The sequence below is a fragment of the Natator depressus genome, chromosome 28 (genome assembly GCF_965152275.1).
Source record: "Natator depressus isolate rNatDep1 chromosome 28, rNatDep2.hap1, whole genome shotgun sequence".
In the NCBI taxonomy this organism is placed as follows: domain Eukaryota; kingdom Metazoa; phylum Chordata; order Testudines; family Cheloniidae; genus Natator; species Natator depressus.
The window spans coordinates 2,559,935-2,577,149 of NC_134261.1; the positions used below are offsets into that span (position 1 = coordinate 2,559,935).

Below are 17,215 nucleotides of genomic sequence, written 5' to 3' on the forward strand. Positions count from 1 at the left end.
GGAAAGAAAGAGCCAGGTGGGGAAACTGAGGCAAGGTTAGTTCCGGCCCATTCCCAGGGGAGCGACCCCCGCCCCACAGAGAACACGGACGTCATGGCCTGGGCTCCGCGCCTGGTTTATTGCTGGGGGGCAATGGGGCCAGGTCCCAGCCTGGGCCCTACAACAGCCCCAGCCCCCCCTTATTAAAGCAGCGCAGGAGATGCCCGCAGGCAGGCCCTGGGTTCGAGCCCAGCGCCGCTGCCCTCTCTGCCAATCGGGAGCTGGTTTGGCAAAGTGGGAGGGGCTCCTGCTGGCCATCCTTTGTTGGCTCAGTTTACGCCCAATCAGAATCCGGTTTGTAAGAGTGGGCGGGGCCTCCCAGGGTCAAACGAGGCAACTCCCAGTCACTGCGCCACATTGGTTGGCTCTGTAATGACATCATGGCCAGGTGTAGCCTTCATACATGATGTCAAGGCCTGCAAGCCCATTGGTGGACGTCACTTCCTGCTGGGGCCCGTAGCATGACATCACTGCCTGCTGTAGAATGACATCACTTCCTGCTGGACCCAACCCAGACCAATCACACCTGGGGCGGCCCCTTCCACGGGACGTCCCTGTGTCCACCCCCACCCTCCCCTCCTGGGGGGCACAGCCCCGTCCCCCTTGAGCACAGAGCCAGAAAGTCTAGGGGGCAGTTGCAGGACTCCTGGGTTCTTTCCCCCTCACTCTGCAGCCAGGAGAATCCGGGGGGGCAGCAGGATTCTTTCCCCCTCACTCCGCAGCCGGGTGGGGGGGCAGCCGCAGGACTCCTGGGTTCTTTCCCCGTCACTCCGCAGCTGGGGGCGGGGGGCAGCCGCAGGACTCCTGGGCTCTTTCCCCCTCACTCCGCAGCCGGGAGGCGGGGGGGGAGGGGCAGCCGCAGGACTCCTGGGTTCTTTCCCCGCTCACTCTGCAGCCAGGAGAATCCGGGGGGGGCAGCAGGGTTCTTTCCCCCTCACTCCGCAGCGGAGGTGGGGGCAGCCGCAGGACTCCTGGGTTTTTCCCCCTCACTCCACAGTGGAGGTGGGGGCAGCCGCAGGACGCCTGGGTTCTTTCCCCTCACTCCGCAGCCAGGAGAATCCGGGGCGGGGGGCTACAGCAGGACGCCTGGGTTCCTCCCCCGGCTCAGTCCACCTTCACCACCTCCTCCAGCTGGCGGTACTGGAGCAGGAAGTAGGGGTAGCACTGGTCGCTGTCGAAGACCACGTAGATCTGGGGGTCGCTCAGGCTGTCCACGCACGAGTCGTACAGGTCGCTGGCCGGGTCGCCGGCGTCCAGGGGCGGGGGCCGGCGCAGGGCCGGCTGCCCCGGGGCCGAGCGCCCCACCAGCACCTTGCAGAGGAAGACGTGGCGCAGGCCGGCCTCGGCGGGGGGCGCGTAGCGGTGGGAGTAGCTGGCGCGGCGGGCGAAGTAGCTGCCCTGCCCGTAGAGGGCGGCGTGTTTCCCCGACAGCCGGGGGTCCAGGTTGTGTTTGCAGATGGCCGGCACCGCGCCCGCCGACGTGCCGTGGAAGAGGTGGCGCTCGTTCCGCAGCCGCTGCTCCGGGGACATCTGCCGGCTCATGTGACTCTGCTTCCTGCAGGGGGACACACCGGACTCCTGGGTTCTCGCCCCGGCGCCGGGAGGGGAGCGGGGGCTGGTGGGTCAGAGCAGGGCGGGGCTGGGAGCCCGGACTCCTGGGTTCTCGCCCCGGCGCCGGGAGGGGAGTGGTGGTTAGAGCCGGGCACCCTTCCATTTGTCCCTGTCGCACAGGAAGGGGCTCTGCACCCAGGAAATGCCCAGGGGGAGGGGTTAGGGGGTGCTGGGGGGCCGTGAAGGGGCAGGTGCTGGGGTGTGTGGCCGAGGATGCAGGGTGAGAGGGACAGGGCAAGGAAGGAGGGGGGGAAGGGTTTGGGGGGCGTGGCCGGGGGCAGGGCTGGGAGGAGTGGGGGGTGCAGGGTGTGGGGGGGCAGGGCTGGAGGGGCACAAGGTGTGGGTGGGCGCAGGGTGGGTGGGGGACAGGGGTGAGGGGAATGGGGGGCGCAGGGCTAGGGGGCAGCATGGCAGGGGGGACAGTGCAGACAGGGCAGGGAGAGAGTGGAGGGCGCAGGCCTTGTGGGGGCTCAGCGGGGGCAGGGCAAGGGGGCACGGCAGGGAGCAGAGGGTGCGTGGGGCGCGACAGGGGAAGGGCTGGGGGTTGCGACAGGGGCGCAGGGCATGGGGGGCAGGGCTGGGGGCGCAGTGGGGGTGGGGAGGCATGGGGGGTGCAGGGCTGGGGGGGGCGGGGGGGCACTCACCGCTTGTACTTGTCCCCCAGGAAGGGGTTCTGCGCCCAGGGGGAGGGGATAGCGGGTGCTGGGTGCAGGGGATCAAGCTGGGGGGGGTGCAGGGCTGGGGGGCGCGGGGGGGTACTCTCTGCTTGTACTTGTCCCCCAGGAAGGGGTTCTGCGCCCAGGGGGAGGGGATAGCGGGTGCTGGGTGCAGGGGATCGAGCTGGGGTGGCGCAGGGCTGGGGGGGCATGGGGGGGGCACTCACCGCTTGTACTTGTCCCCCAGGAAGGGGTTCTGCGCCCAGGGGAAGGGGATAGCGGGTGCCGGGTGCAGGGGATCGAGCGGGGGGGGGCGCAGGGCTGGGGGGGGCGGGGGGGCACTCACCGCTTGTACTTGTCCCCCAGGAAGGGGTTCTGCGCCCAGGGGGAGGGGATAGCGGGTGCCGGGTGCAGGGGATCGAGCGGGGGGGGCACAGGGCTGGGGGGGGCGGGGGGGCACTCACCGCTTGTACTTGTCCCCCAGGAAGGGGTTCTGCGCCCAGGGGGAGGGGATAGCGGGTGCCGGGTGCAGGGATTGAGCTGGGGGGGCGGGGGGGGGGCACTCACCGCTTGTACTTGTCCCCAGGAAGGGGTTCTGCGCCCAGGGGGAGGGGATAGCGGGTGCCGGGTGCAGGGGATCGAGCGGGGGGGCGGCGGGGGGGCACTCACCGCTTGTACTTGTCCCCCAGGAAGGGGTTCTGCGCCCGGGGAGGGGATAGCGGGTGCCGGGTGCAGGGGATCGAGCGGGGGGGGCGGGGGGGGCACTCACCGGCTTGTACTTGTCCCCCAGGAAGGGGTTCTGCGCCCAGGGGGAGGGGATAGCGGGTGCCGGGTGCAGGGGATCGAGCGGGGGGGGGCGGGGGGGGCACTCACCGCTTGTACTTGTCCCCCAGGAAGGGGTTCTGCGCCCAGGGGAAGGGGATAGCGGGTGCCGGGTGCAGGGGATTGAGCTGGGGGGGGCGGGGGGGGGCACTCACCGCTTGTACTTGTCCCCCAGGAAGGGGTTCTGCGCCCAGGGGGAGGGGATAGCGGGTGCCGGGTGCAGGGGATCGAGCGGGGGGGCGGCGGGGGGGGCACTCACCGCTTGTACTTGTCCCCCAGGAAGGGGTTCTGCGCCCAGGGGAGGGGATAGCGGGTGCCGGGTGCAGGGGATCGAGCGGGGGGGGGCGGGGGGGGGCACTCACCGCTTGTACTTGTCCCACAGGAAGGGGTTCTGCACCCTCCACACCCTCTCCAGGCGGTACCGGGCCTCGGGGAGGCTCTTGTGGAAGAGCCCGTAGATGAGCCGGAAGCCGCGCTCCTCCACCCCACGGGCGCCTGGTGCCAGTCCTGCCCGGGGGCCAGCGGTGCCCAGGTCTCGGGGTAGGGGTGGGGCCCCGGGGCCGGCGGGGGGCCCGGGTACAGGCTGCCGGAGAGCGTCCTGCGGGGGCGAGGCAGGGGGTGAGGGGGCCGTGAGCCCGGCTCGGGGGGGGGGGTGCGCGGCGGGGGGGGGCGGGGGGGGGGGCGGTTACCGTAACTCCGGTAGCAGCAGGGCGGGGGCGCGGAAGGCGGGCCGGGCCCGCAGGGGGCGCAGGGTGCCCGTGGCCAGGTTGCGCTGGTAGCCGGCCCGCAGGTCAAGCCGGTAGCTGTGCTCGGCCGTGCTGCACAGCGCCTCCTCCTGGCCGCTCCGCAGCGCCGCCTCGATGCTCTGGGCGAAGGGCTGGGGGCGGAGAGAAGAGGGGTCAGCGGCCCACACCCCTCCCAGAGCTGGGGAGAGAACCCAGGAGTCCTGGCTCCCAGCCACCCCGTTCTACCCCACCAGCCCCTACGCCCCTCCCAGAGCCGGGGAGAGAACCCAGGAGTCCTGGCTCCCAGCCCTCACCAGCCCCTACGCCCCTCCCAGAGCTGGGGAGAGAACCCAGGAGTCCTGGCTCCCAGCCCCCCGGTTCTACCCCACCAGCCCCTACGCCCCTCCCAGAGCCGGGGAGAGAACCCAGGAGTCCTGGCTCCCAGCCACCCCGTTCTACCCCACCAACCCCTACGCCCTTCCCAGAGCCGGGGAGAGAACCCAGGAGTCCTGGCTCCCAGCCCCCCCTGCTCTAACCCGCCAGCCCCTACGCCCCTCCCAGAGCCGGGGAGAGAACCCAGGAGTCCTGGCTCCCAGCCCTCACCAGCCCCTACGCCCCTCCCAGAGCTGGGGAGAGAACCCAGGTGTCCTGGCTCCCAGCCCTCACCAGCCCCTACGCCCCTCCCAGAGCTGGGGAGAGAACCCAGGTGTCCTGGCTCCCAGCCCCTCCCTGTTCTACCCCACCAGCCTCTACGCCCCTCCCAGAGCTGGGGAGAGAACCCAGGAGTCCTGGCTCCCAGCCCCCCGTTCTACCCCAACAGCCCCTACGCCCCTCCCAGAGCTGGGGAGAGAACCCAGGAGTCCTGGCTCCCAGCCTCCCCGTTCTACCCCACCAGCCCCTACGCCCCTCCCAGAGCCGGGGAGAGAACCCAGGAGTCCTGGCTCCCAGCCCCCCCGTTCTACCCCACCAGCCCCTACGCCCTTCCCAGAGCTGGGGAGAGAACCCAGGAGTCCTGGCTCCCAGCCCCCCCTGCTCTAACCCGCCAGCCCCTACACCCCTCCCAGAGCCGGGGAGAGAACCCAGGAGTCCTGGCTCCCAGCCCTCACCAGCCCCTACGCCCCTCCCAGAGCTGGGGAGAGAATCCAGGAGTCCTGGCTCCCAGCCCCCAGCCCCCATTCTACCCCACCAGCCCCTACGCCCCTCCCAGAGCTGGGGAGAGAACCCAGGAGTCCTGGCTCCCAGCCCCCCCGTTCTACCCCACCAGCCCCTACGCCCCTCCCAGAGCTGGGGAGAGAACCCAGGAGTCCTGGCTCCCAGCCCCCCGGTTCTACCCCACCAGCCCCTACGCCCCTCCCAGAGCCGGGGAGAGAACCCAGGAGTCCTGGCTCCCAGCCCCGCCTGCTCTAACCCGCCAGCCCCTACGCCCCTCCCAGAGCCGGGGAGAGAACCCAGGAGTCCTGGCTCCCAGCCCTCACCAGCCCCTACGCCCCTCCCAGAGCTGGGGAGAGAACCCAGGTGTCCTGTCTCCCAGCCCCTCCCTGTTCTACCCCACCAGCCCCTACGCCCCTCCCAGAGCTGGGGAGAGAACCCAGGAGTCCTGGCTCCCAGCCCCCCCGTTCTACCCCACCAGCCCCTACGCCCCTCCCAGAGCCGGGGAGAGAACCCAGGAGTCCTGGCTCCCAGCCCCCCCGTTCTACCCCGCCAGCCCCTACGCCCCTCCCAGAGCTGGGGAGAGAACCCAGGAGTCCTGGCTCCCAGCCCCCCATTCTACCCCACCAGCCCCTACGCCCCTCCCAGAGCTGGGGAGAGAACCCAGGAGTCCTGGCTCCCAGCCCCGCCGTTCTACCCCACCAGCCCCTACGCCCCTCCCAGAGCCGGGGAGAGAACCCAGGAGTCCTGGCTCCCAGCCCCCCCGTTCTACCCCACCAGCCCCTACGCCCTTCCCAGAGCCGGGGAGAGAACCCAGGAGTCCTGGCTCCCAGCCCCCCCTGCTCTAACCCGCCAGCCCCTACGCCCCTCCCAGAGCCGGGGAGAGAACCCAGGAGTCCTGGCTCCCAGCCCTCACCAGCCCCTACGCCCCTCCCAGAGCTGGGGAGAGAACCCAGGTGTCCTGGCTCCCAGCCCCTCGCTGTTCTACCCCACCAGCCCCTACGCCCCTCCCAGAGCTGGGGAGAGAACCCAGGAGTCCTGGCTCCCCGCCCCCCCGTTCTACCCCACCAGCCCCTACGCCCCTCCCAGAGCCGGGGAGAGAACCCAGGAGTCCTGGCTCCCAGCCCCCCCGTTCTACCCCACCAGCCCCTACGCCCTTCCCAGAGCCGGGGAGAGAACCCAGGAGTCCTGGCTCCCAGCCCCCCCTGCTCTAACCCGCCAGCCCCTACGCCCCTCCCAGAGCCGGGGAGAGAACCCAGGAGTCCTGGCTCCCAGCCCCTCCCTGTTCTACCCCACCAGCCCCTACGCCCCTCCCAGAGCTGGGGAGAGAACCCAGGAGTCCTGGCTCCCAGCCCCTCCCTGTTCTACCCCACCAGCCCCTACGCCCCTCCCAGAGCTGGGGAGAGAACCCAGGAGTCCTGGCTCCCAGCCCCCAGCCCCCATTCTACCCCACCAGCCCCTACGCCCCTCCCAGAGCTGGGGAGAGAACCCAGGAGTCCTGGCTCCCAGCCCCCCCGTTCTACCCCACCAGCCCCTACGCCCCTCCCAGAGCTGGGGAGAGAACCCAGGAGTCCTGGCTCCCAGCCCCCCCGTTCTACCCCACCAGCCCCTACGCCCCTCCCAGAGCCGGGGAGAGAACCCAGGAGTCCTGGCTCCCAGCCCCCCCATTCTACCCCACCAGCCCCTACGCCCCTCCCAGAGCCGGGGAGAGAACCCAGGAGTCCTGGCTCCCAGCCCCTCCTGCTCTAACCCGCCAGCCCCTACGCCCCTCCCAGAGCCGGGGAGAGAACCCAGGAGTCCTGGCTCCCAGCCCTCACCAGCCCCTACGCCCCTCCCAGAGCTGGGGAGAGAACCCAGGTGTCCTGGCTCCCAGCCCCCCCGTTCTACCCCACCAGCCCCTACGCCCCTCCCAGAGCCGGGGAGAGAACCCAGGAGTCCTGGCTCCCAGCCCCCCCGTTCTACCCCACCAGCCCCTACGCCCCTCCCAGAGCTGGGGAGAGAACCCAGGAGTCCTGGCTCCCAGCCCCCCGTTCTACCCCACCAGCCCCTACGCCCCTCCCAGAGCTGGGGAGAGAACCCAGGAGTCCTGGCTCCCAGCCACCCCGTTCTACCCCACCAGCCCCTACGCCCCTCCCAGAGCCGGGGAGAGAACCCAGGAGTCCTGGCTCCCAGCCCCCCCGTTCTACCCCACCAGCCCCTACGCCCTTCCCAGAGCCGGGGAGAGAACCCAGGAGTCCTGGCTCCCAGCCCCCCCTGCTCTAACCCGCCAGCCCCTACGCCCCTCCCAGAGCCGGGGAGAGAACCCAGGAGTCCTGGCTCCCAGCCCTCACCAGCCCCTATGCCCCTCCCAGAGCTGGGGAGAGAACCCAGGTGTCCTGGCTCCCAGCCCCTCCCTGTTCTACCCCACCAGCCCCTACGCCCCTCCCAGAGCTGGGGAGAGAACCCAGGAGTCCTGGCTCCCAGCCCCCCGGTTCTACCCCACCAGCCCCTACGCCCCTCCCAGAGCCGGGGAGAGAACCCAGGAGTCCTGGCTCCCAGCCCCCCCGTTCTACCCCACCAGCCCCTACGCCCTTCCCAGAGCCGGGGAGAGAACCCAGGAGTCCTGGCTCCCAGCCCCCCCTGCTCTAACCCGCCAGCCCCTACGCCCCTCCCAGAGCCGGGGAGAGAACCCAGGAGTCCTGGCTCCCAGCCCTCACCAGCCCCTACGCCCCTCCCAGAGCTGGGGAGAGAACCCAGGTGTCCTGTCTCCCAGCCCCTCCCTGTTCTACCCCACCAGCCCCTACGCCCCTCCCAGAGCTGGGGAGAGAACCCAGGAGTCCTGGCTCCCAGCCCCCCCGTTCTACCCCACCAGCCCCTACGCCCCTCCCAGAGCCGGGGAGAGAACCCAGGAGTCCTGGCTCCCAGCCCCCCCGTTCTACCCCACCAGCCCCTACGCCCCTCCCAGAGCTGGGGAGAGAACCCAGGAGTCCTGGCTCCCAGCCCCCCGTTCTACCCCACCAGCCCCTACGCCCCTCCCAGAGCTGGGGAGAGAACCCAGGAGTCCTGGCTCCCAGCCCCGCCGTTCTACCCCACCAGCCCCTACGCCCCTCTCAGAGCCGGGGAGAGAACCCAGGAGTCCTGGCTCCCAGCCCCCCCGTTCTACCCCACCAGCCCCTACGCCCCTCCCAGAGCCGGGGAGAGAACCCAGGAGTCCTGGCTCCCAGCCCCCCCGTTCTACCCCACCAGCCCCTACGCCCCTCCCAGAGCTGGGGAGAGAACCCAGGAGTCCTGGCTCCCAGCCCCCCATTCTACCCCACCAGCCCCTACGCCCCTCCCAGAGCTGGGGAGAGAACCCAGGAGTCCTGGCTCCCAGCCCCGCCGTTCTACCCCACCAGCCCCTACGCCCCTCCCAGAGCCGGGGAGAGAACCCAGGAGTCCTGGCTCCCAGCCCCCCCGTTCTACCCCACCAGCCCCTACGCCCTTCCCAGAGCCGGGGAGAGAACCCAGGAGTCCTGGCTCCCAGCCCCCCCTGCTCTAACCCGCCAGCCCCTACGCCCCTCCCAGAGCCGGGGAGAGAACCCAGGAGTCCTGGCTCCCAGCCCTCACCAGCCCCTACGCCCCTCCCAGAGCTGGGGAGAGAACCCAGGTGTCCTGGCTCCCAGCCCCTCCCTGTTCTACCCCACCAGCCCCTACGCCCCTCCCAGAGCTGGGGAGAGAACCCAGGAGTCCTGGCTCCCAGCCCCCAGCCCCCATTCTACCCCACCAGCCCCTACGCCCCTCCCAGAGCTGGGGAGAGAACCCAGGAGTCCAGCTCTAACCCCCAGCCCCCATTCCCCTCCCAGAGCCCGGGAGAGGACCCAGGCGTCCTGGCTCCCGGCCCCCAGCGCGCCCCCCGCGGCGGGGAGGGAACCCCGGCGTCCGGCGCACCTCGCTGTAGGGCTCCCAGCCGCCGAGCGCCTTCCAGTAGTAGAGCCGCGTGGTGCGGAAGGGGGTGCCGGGGGCGGGCGAGGTTTCGAGGCGCCGGACCCGGGTGAAGCTGGGGCTGTTCCACACCTGCATGGCCACCAGGTCGATGTCGAAGGTGACGCCCCTGCCGGGCCGAGGGGAGACGGGGGTCACTGGGGGGGCCTGGGCTGGGGCCTGCCCCTCACCCCCGACTGCCCCCCGCTACCCACTCACTGCCCCCTAAACGGCCATTCCCTTCACAACCCAAACCCTGCCCCACTGCTCCCCCCACTGCCAGCCCCTGAAGTCCCCAAACCCTGCCCCACTGCCCCCATTCCCCCCATGCCAGCCCCCCACCCCAAACCCTGCCCCACTGCCCCCGTTCCCCCCAAACCACCAGCCCCCCCACCCCAAACCCTGCCCCACTGCCCCCATTCCCCTCAAACCGCCAGCCCCCCACACCTCCAAACCCTGCCCCACTGCCCCGGTCCCCCCCACGCTACCAGCCCCCCCAAACACTGCCCCATTGCCCCCCACTCCTGCCCCAGAGCCCCCAGGATCATGCACAAATGCCCATTGTCCCCTAGGTCGGGGGTTCTCTCCCGCCCCCCCCAGCGTGCTGTGGCCCAAGAACTGGGTTTCTGCAGATCAAAGCCGGGGCTGGCGTTAGGGGGCAGCAAACAAGGCAACAGCCTGGGGCCCCCGCGCCCCCCAGTGCTCAGGCTTGGCGGCAGCCCCGGGTGGCGGGGTCGGGGCCCTGGCCCCCTGGTTGAGAACTACACCTTAGGCGACCCCCCGTGCTCTACCCCTGACCTGCCCCCCTCCCGTGCCCCAATGAACCCAACACCCCTCAGCTGACCCCTTGTACCCCACGTCCAGCACAGACCAAATGCCTGCTCCCCCCCCAGAACTGTCCCCCCCCACATCTGCCCCCATGTGTACCCCCTTCCTACCCGCCCCCTGATCACACCCCCCACGTCCGGCCCCTCATCCTGCCCCAGCCCATGCCCCCCACCCCCAGCCCTGTCAACGACCTTCCCCCAACCTGACACCAATCGAGGTAACTCGGGGACATTGAACAAACCACACAGGCGTCCTGGCTCCCAGCGCCCCTTGCTCTAGCCACCAGCCCCCACTCCCCTCCCAGAGCCAGGGAGAGAACCCAGGAGTCCTGGCTCCCAGCACCCCTCGCTCTAACCACCAGCCCCCGCTCCCCTCCCAGAGCCAGGGAGAGAACCCAGGCGTCCTGGTTCCTAACCTCCCGCCAGCTCTAACCCACCAGCCCCAGAACCCAGGAGTCCTGGCTCCCAGCCGCCCCCCCCCCCCCGCTCTAACCCACCAGCCCCCACTCCCCTCCTAGAGCCAGGGAGAGAACCCAGGTGTCCTGGCTCCCAGCGCCCCCCCGCTCTAACCACCAGCCCCCACTCCCCTCCCAGAGCCGGGGAGAGAACCCAGGCGTCCTGGCTCCCAGCCCCCCCGCTCTAACCACCAGCCCCCGCTCCCCTCCCAGAGCCGGGAGAGAACCCAGGCGTCCCGGCTCCCCCCGGCCGCACACTCACTGGTAGGAGGCCCGCACGTGGGTGCGCTCGGGGTCGCTGTAGAGCCGCTCCAGCGTCTCGTGGGCCTCGGGCCCCACGCTCAGCCAGCCGGGCGGGAGGCGGGCGCTCTGCCAGAGCTGCCAGTGGAAGGGCAGCAGGGTGTGGTGCTGGGGGCAATGGGCCCCGGAGAAGCAGCAGCCCAGGAGGAAGTGGGGGCAGATGTGGACCCCGTCCTCGGGGTGGGTGTGGTACTCCAGCTGGGCCACGATCTCCAGCAGGTGGTCCAAGGTCAGCTCCTCGCACCCGGGCCCGGCCTCGGGGCTCGGCTCCGGAGCCGCCTCCGCCTCCCGCAGCGCCACTTCCACCCTCTCCCCGTAGGGGTCGCCGGCGGGGGCCGCTGGGGCCGGGGAGGGCGGGCGGGGGGCTGGGGCGGCGCCGCCCGGTTCCGGGGGCCGGCGGTGGAGCAGCCGGGCCTTGAGCCGCGGCGCGACGGGGGGGCGGAACGCCAAACGGCGGGAGCGTTTGAGGCGAGCGAGCCGGGCGGGCGGCGGGGCTGCGGGGGCATCACTGCCGGCCGCCATGGGGCGCCGGGACACGGCCCGATCCTCCCGGGGAGAGCTGGAAAACAGGGAGACAGAGAATGACCAAGGGTTAGTGTTGGGGGGTCAGAACCCAGGAGTCCTGGCTCCCAGCCCCTCCGCTCTAATTCACCAGCCCCCATTCCCCTCCCAGAGCCAGGGATGGAACCCAGGAGTCCTGGCTCCCAGCCCCCTGCTCTGACCCACCAGCCCCTGCTCCCCTCCCAGAGTCGGGGATGGAACCCAGGAGTCCTGGCTCCCAGCCCCCCCTGCTCTAATGCACCAGACCCCACTCCCCTCCCAGAGCTAGGGAGAGAACCCAGGAGTCCTGGCTCTCAGTTCCCCCTGCTCTAACACACCAGACCCCACTCCCCTCCCAGCGCTGGGGAGAGAACCCAGGAGTCCTGGCTCCCAGCACCCCCTGCTCTAACGCACCAGACCCCACTCCCCTCCCAGAGCCCAGGAGAGAACCCAGGAGTCCTGGCTCCTAGCTACAATTCAGTCAGTGCCGGTCAGTGGCAGAGCCGGGACACCAAGCAAGGTGGGCCTGATCCGGTGTGACGACTCCCCCCCCCCCCACACACACACAGCTCCAAGGCTAATGAGGGTCTGTCTGGGGTGCTTGAGGGGGTGGGATTTGGGACTGATGTCTAGAGCGGGGGTAAATCCCATGTTTTAGGAAGAGATCTGAGAGACCCCGAGCAAAGATTGCCAAGATCTCTTCATGCAAAATTCTCCATCTGAAACCTCCCACACCCTGGAAGAAAAAGGGGACAGCAAAATGGGTTGCAAATTTGTGGTAGTTTCACCCCATTGTTTGTCTTGGGGGGGGGGGGGGGCTGTTCTGACATTTTCCCAAACAAAACCGTCCCGGCTTGAAGCCAGTTTGGGTCGTCTTCTCGAAAAGGCCAGCGCGGTGGAAATCCCCAAAAAACCCGAGCCGTCCTGTGTGTCCGATCCACGGTGATCCCGTCACCTGCCGGCGTCTGCTCGCTCCGCTAAAGAGGGCGGATCAGTTTTGCCACGTTCTTTTGAAACCCTCGACGCTCTTCCCACATATCTGGCCGACTCCATGGGCACGTCAAGCCTGGCCACGTCGGTCAAGCGTACGGAAACCGACAGCAACACGGCTCTGCCGAGCAAAACCCCAGCGTAGACGCGGCGAAGCCGAGAGAAGAGAAACGGCATCTGTGTGTCGGCCTGGGCTGGGCCCTCTCTACCGGACCGAGAGCGGTGGGTTTTGCAGCTCACAAGCAGGGAACAAAATGGTTTTTGATGGTGTTTGGAGCGAAACAAAAATTGTTGTGGGGACTTTTTGGAGAAACGCAGAGCCGTAAAAAGGCCAAACTGCGGCACGAGTGAAAACTGTTTCAATTTTGATGGTTTTTTTTTAAAAAACAAACAAACAAACCCCAAACTTTTCGGCAAACGTTCCAAAAATTCCGTGCCCGGAAACGCCCCAAACCCAGAGCGGTTTCGAATAGATCTCCATGTTGTCTTTAACGTCTGGGCAATTTTTCAGCCGACGCAGACCAAAAGTCGGGCGGGGTAAATTTCAACTCAACAAAAGGCCAAGGCGAACCGAACGCCGGGTTTCAACGGTTCTTCAAAGGCTTTGGCGATTTTTAAAACCCCGTCCCGTGGAAGGAAATTTGAAGTGTCCTTTTGATCATTTCCACCACCCCCCCACAAAAATATCAAACCACTTTTGACTTTTTTGAGAAGCTTTTTGCCCCCAGCGGGACAGTTTGGCCAACCGGCGAGACGCATAGCCCTTTTTTTTGCGCTGCAGGGGGGAGCTGGGAGTTTCGCCCCGGAACGGAGACACGGTTTCCCCGTCACACCAGGGCCAAATCCAGAGGTAAAAAATCACCTCTCTGTTCCTCCTCCGGACGTATCGTTTTCCTTCATTGAGAACCGAGCCCCGGCAGTTTGTTCCCCCGGCCCTGCCCAGAATCAGTAACCCTGAGGGCCACAGGGCGGGGGTCACTGATCCATTGCATCTCCCGGCCCCCCACGCAGAGGGAGGAGCTGGGATATGAACTACGGCCCCGGATCAGCCCCGAGAGAACAGGCCCCATCCCCCATCACCTCCAGGCCAGGAGCTGGAAGTGTCCCAGCAAACGGGTCTTGTGATTTGGCACTTGCCAGCTATTGCCCGGCAGGGCTGGGAATGGCTGGAATGGAACCCAGGAGTCCTGGCTCCAAGCCCCCACCCTCTACTCTAACCTCTAGCCCCCTCTCCTCTCCTTGAGCCAGGGATAGAACCCAGGAGTCCTGGCTCTCAGTTCCCCCTGCTCTAATGCACCAGACCCCACTCCCCTCCCAGCGCTGGGGAGAGAACCCAGGAATCCTGGCTCCCAGCCCCCCTGCTCTAACTCCCCAGGCCCCACTCCCCTCCCAGAGCCGGGGAGAGAACCCAGGAATCCTGGCTCCCAGCCCCCCTGCTCTAACTCCCCAGGCCCCACTCCCCTCCCAGAGCCGGGGAGAGAACCCAGGAATCCTGGCTCCCAGCCCCCCTGCTCTAACTCCCCAGGCCCCACTCCCCTCCCAGAGCCGGGGAGAGAACCCAGGAATCCTGGCTCCCAGCCTCCCCTGCTCTAACCCACCAGACTCTGCTCCTCTCCTCCACCCACGGCATTTCTTATTGTAGGGTCTCCCCCTGGCTCCCATGGGCCACCTCCAGAGCAGGCCAATGGGCCCAGGACTGACATCAGACACACCCCGCCCCTCCCCCCTCCAACAAGATGGTATGGGGGTGTGTGTGTACAGATATCACCCCCCCAAAGCCATTCCACTACTTAGGGAGATGGCTTCATAGTGGGGGTATTTTAGGGGGCTGGGGAAAGCAATATAGGACCTGTTGGGTGGGGCACTGGGAGCCAGGACTCCTGGGTTCTCTCCCCGGCTCTGGGAGGGGAGTGGGGGCTAGTGGTTAGAGCGGGGGGGGTAGGGCTGGGAGCCAGGACTCCTGGGTTCTCTCCCCGGCTCTGGGAGGGGAGTGGGGGCTAGTGGTTAGAGCGGGGGGGGGGTAGGGCTGGGAGCCAGGACTCCTGGGTTCTCTCCCCGGCTCTGGGAGGGGAGTGGGGACTAGTGGTTAGAGTGGGGGGGTGAGGCTGGGAGCCAGGACTCCTAGGTTCTCTCCCGGCTCTGGGAGGGGAGTGGGGGCTAGTGGTTAGAGCCGGGTGGGGGGTGGGGCTGGGAGCCAGGACTCCTGGGTTCTCTCCCCAGCTCTGGGAGGGGAGTGGGGGTTAGTGGTTAGAGCAGGATGGCTGGGAACACAGGCTACTGATTCAAACAGTCTGGAAGCTGCCAATACCTCCCATCTCTCGACAGAGGGGAAATGAATCACCTCCCGGGGCCTGGTCCCGTGAACACGCCTCGGTTCCGCTTGCAAGAAGTGGGGGGCGGGGGGGTTTAAAGGGTCAAAACCGGAAACCAATCTTTGTACCGGAGCGTTCTTCCGAGATGTGAGCCCCCCTGCCCTGATGCAAGTCTCTCCTCTGCCCTCCCCCCTGCTGTGCCTCAGTTTCCTCCCCCAGCCAGGAGAGGCCAGCCTCACCCCCTCCCCGAGCTCTGCGGATGAAAAGCGGGGCTCCAGCTACGGTTTCGCGACACGGGGGGTAGGGGGGCGGATCAAATGGGGGAAAGGTGGAGGGGGTAATTCAGTGACCCCCCCCCCTTTTCTTCTGGGTTTGCACAGCTGCAGGGAGAGGGAGGGGGAGGGGCTCAGCCAGCAGGAGACACCTAATTTAGGCAAGGTCTGGAAAGATCACCCCACCCACAGCTTGATCAGCAACCCAGCCGGGGGGATGGGCGAGGGGGGGGAGCAGATCTCGGAAGAAAGCAGCTGGGTTTTTACAGAAAGACAGACGGACGGTAGGGAAGAGGAAACAGTGGTGAAGAGAGGTCAGAGTGCATGGGGAGGAGAAAGAACCCAGGAGTCCTAGTACCTAACCCCTCCCCCCGCTGCAACCCACCAGCCCCCACTCCCCTCCCGGAGCCGTGGAGAGAACCCAGGAGTCCTGGCTGCCAGCCCCCCCTACTCTAACCACCAGCCCCCCTCCCGGAGCCGGGGAGAGAACCCAGGAGTCCTGGCTCCCAGCCCGCCCTGCTCTAACCCACCAGCCCCCACTCCTCTCCCAGAGCCGGGGAGAGAACCCAGGAGTCCTGGCTGCCAGCCCCCCCACTCTAACCACCAGCCCCCCCTCCCCTCCCAGAGCTGGGGAGAGAACCCAGGAATCCTGGCTCCCCGCCCCCCTGCTCTGACCCACCAGCCCCCGCTCTCCTCCCAGAGCCGGGGAGAGAACCCAGGCGTCCTGGCTGCCAGCCCCCCCTGCTCCAACCCACCAGCCCCCACTCCCCTCCCGGAGCCTTGGGAGAGAACCCAGGAGTCCTGGCTCCCAGCTTTCCGGTGCAACCATCCACTCTCACCTCATCGCATCCGTTCTCAGCCCAGACCCGCCCCAATACCTCAGCTCCCAACAGCCAAGGAGAGCAGGGAACCGCCCCCCCCACCGCCCCTGGGGGTGCCCCCCCCCACTCACCCCCTCTGCAGCCAGCTCCGCCTTCAGAGCAGCCGGGTCTCCGCACCCCACCTGTCTGCGATCCGCTTCCAACAGCAAGGGGGGGTGTTGCTTGTATTTCCCCCCTCTTCTCTTCTTTTTTTTGGGGGGGGGCCGCTGCCCAGCCTGGCCCCGCGCGGATGGGGGGGCTCGGGCGTCGGGAGAAGCCCAGGGCAGCCGCGATCCCACCCCAAACCCAGCGACCCAAACAACAACAAGGTCTCGTCAAAGTTTCACTTCTTCCCAGTCCCCACCGGAGCCAACTCCCCCCCCGGCCGTTCCCGGTCTCCTCCCCCGGCGCTGGGCCCGAGTCACGGGGAGGAACCCGCCCTGGCGGCTCCCCCGGGAGGCTCTGGGACCCGGGGCGGCCGGCTCCGGTTTCGCTTTCCTTTTCTCAGCCCCTGGGGAGGAGACGGGGGAAGAGGCCTGGCTTTAAATGAAAAAGAAATGGAGACAATGGCTGGGTTTTTTTTTTTTTTTTTTTGGGGGGGGGGGTTAATTTCACCGATTTTGGGGACAGAGGGTCAATTTAACTTCAAATGGAGTTTTCCTGGGAAAAGTGTTATTTGGTAAGTTTTTTGCAGTTTTGATTTGGGTGGGGGGAGGGGATCTATTTTTACAATGAAATAATTTTTAAAATGTGAGTTCATCACAGCCCCTTTCCTGGGGGACCGCAGAGCGATTTGGGTCAAAATAGGTTGTCTGTAACTGGATCCCAGCAGCAGGCCTGGGAATAGGACCCAGGAGTCTGGGCCCAGTCCAGCTGCTGGGTCAGGCTTCATAGGAAACAGCTCCAAAATATTTTCTCCCCGGCTCTGATAATATTTCAAGCGCAGTCCCCCCCAGTGATACTGATTACAGGAAGGATGAATGAGAGAGGAGTGGGTTTTGAATGATCCATATGCTTAAACTATTTGTATTGACATCTCCGTACACGGCTAGCAGCCCCCATCATGGCCCCCCTGTGCTAGGGGCTGTACAAACAGAACAAGACTTACGACCTCTGTGATATTCATCTCAGACGAAGATAAGACACTTTCCACTTCGTCGGTGCCGATCTTGCCACCGCGGTTTAGATTTCACAGAAACATAACAGCACCTCGCTCTCATCAACAGCTCTCCAGGTGCTTTCCCACATTCTCTCTCTGTAGCAGATGGGGAAACTGAGGCAGAGATCAGTGGAGCAGCTTTACCCAAGGTCACCCAGTGGCCAAGCCAGGAATAGAACCCAGGCTGGTCCTGACTTACCTCAACAGGCCTCCATAAGTATGTAACACATCAAAATCCCAGTGGCTTCAAATACTCCGCCGTCTGATCTTCCTGTCTGGTGTCCTGCTGTGGCCATCCTCTGAGGCTGCAGAGGAAGATAAAAAAAAATCCCAGCTATATCTGGCCAATTGTGCGTTGGGGAAACATTCCTTCCTGACCACTGCTGGTGGCCAGCTGAAGGCCTGAAGCATGACATTGGATTGGAGTTATTTTCTTAATGCACCAGTTTAACCGTATACAAACAGATGGCACAACCCAACTGCCTAAAGTCAAGCACTTGTGTGAAGATTCGGGGCATTTTCTGGAGGCCCAACACAAACTGAAACGAATCAGTGTCCC

The 17,215-nt window shown here is 66.8% G+C and overlaps 1 protein-coding gene across 1 annotated transcript; it reads right to left on the reverse strand.

Moving 5' to 3' along the window:
• Nucleotides 1-911: 911 nt before the first annotated feature.
• LOC141978864 (protein mono-ADP-ribosyltransferase TIPARP-like) lies at nt 912-11,045 on the reverse strand. The gene is given in 6 exon segments (XM_074941200.1): nt 912-1,594; nt 3,491-3,614; nt 3,617-3,726; nt 3,818-4,005; nt 8,909-9,071; nt 10,486-11,045. Coding segments are annotated over 6 exon segments (1,596 nt in total). The 3' UTR covers nt 912-1,143.
• Between the last annotated feature and the right edge of the window lie 6,170 nt (nt 11,046-17,215).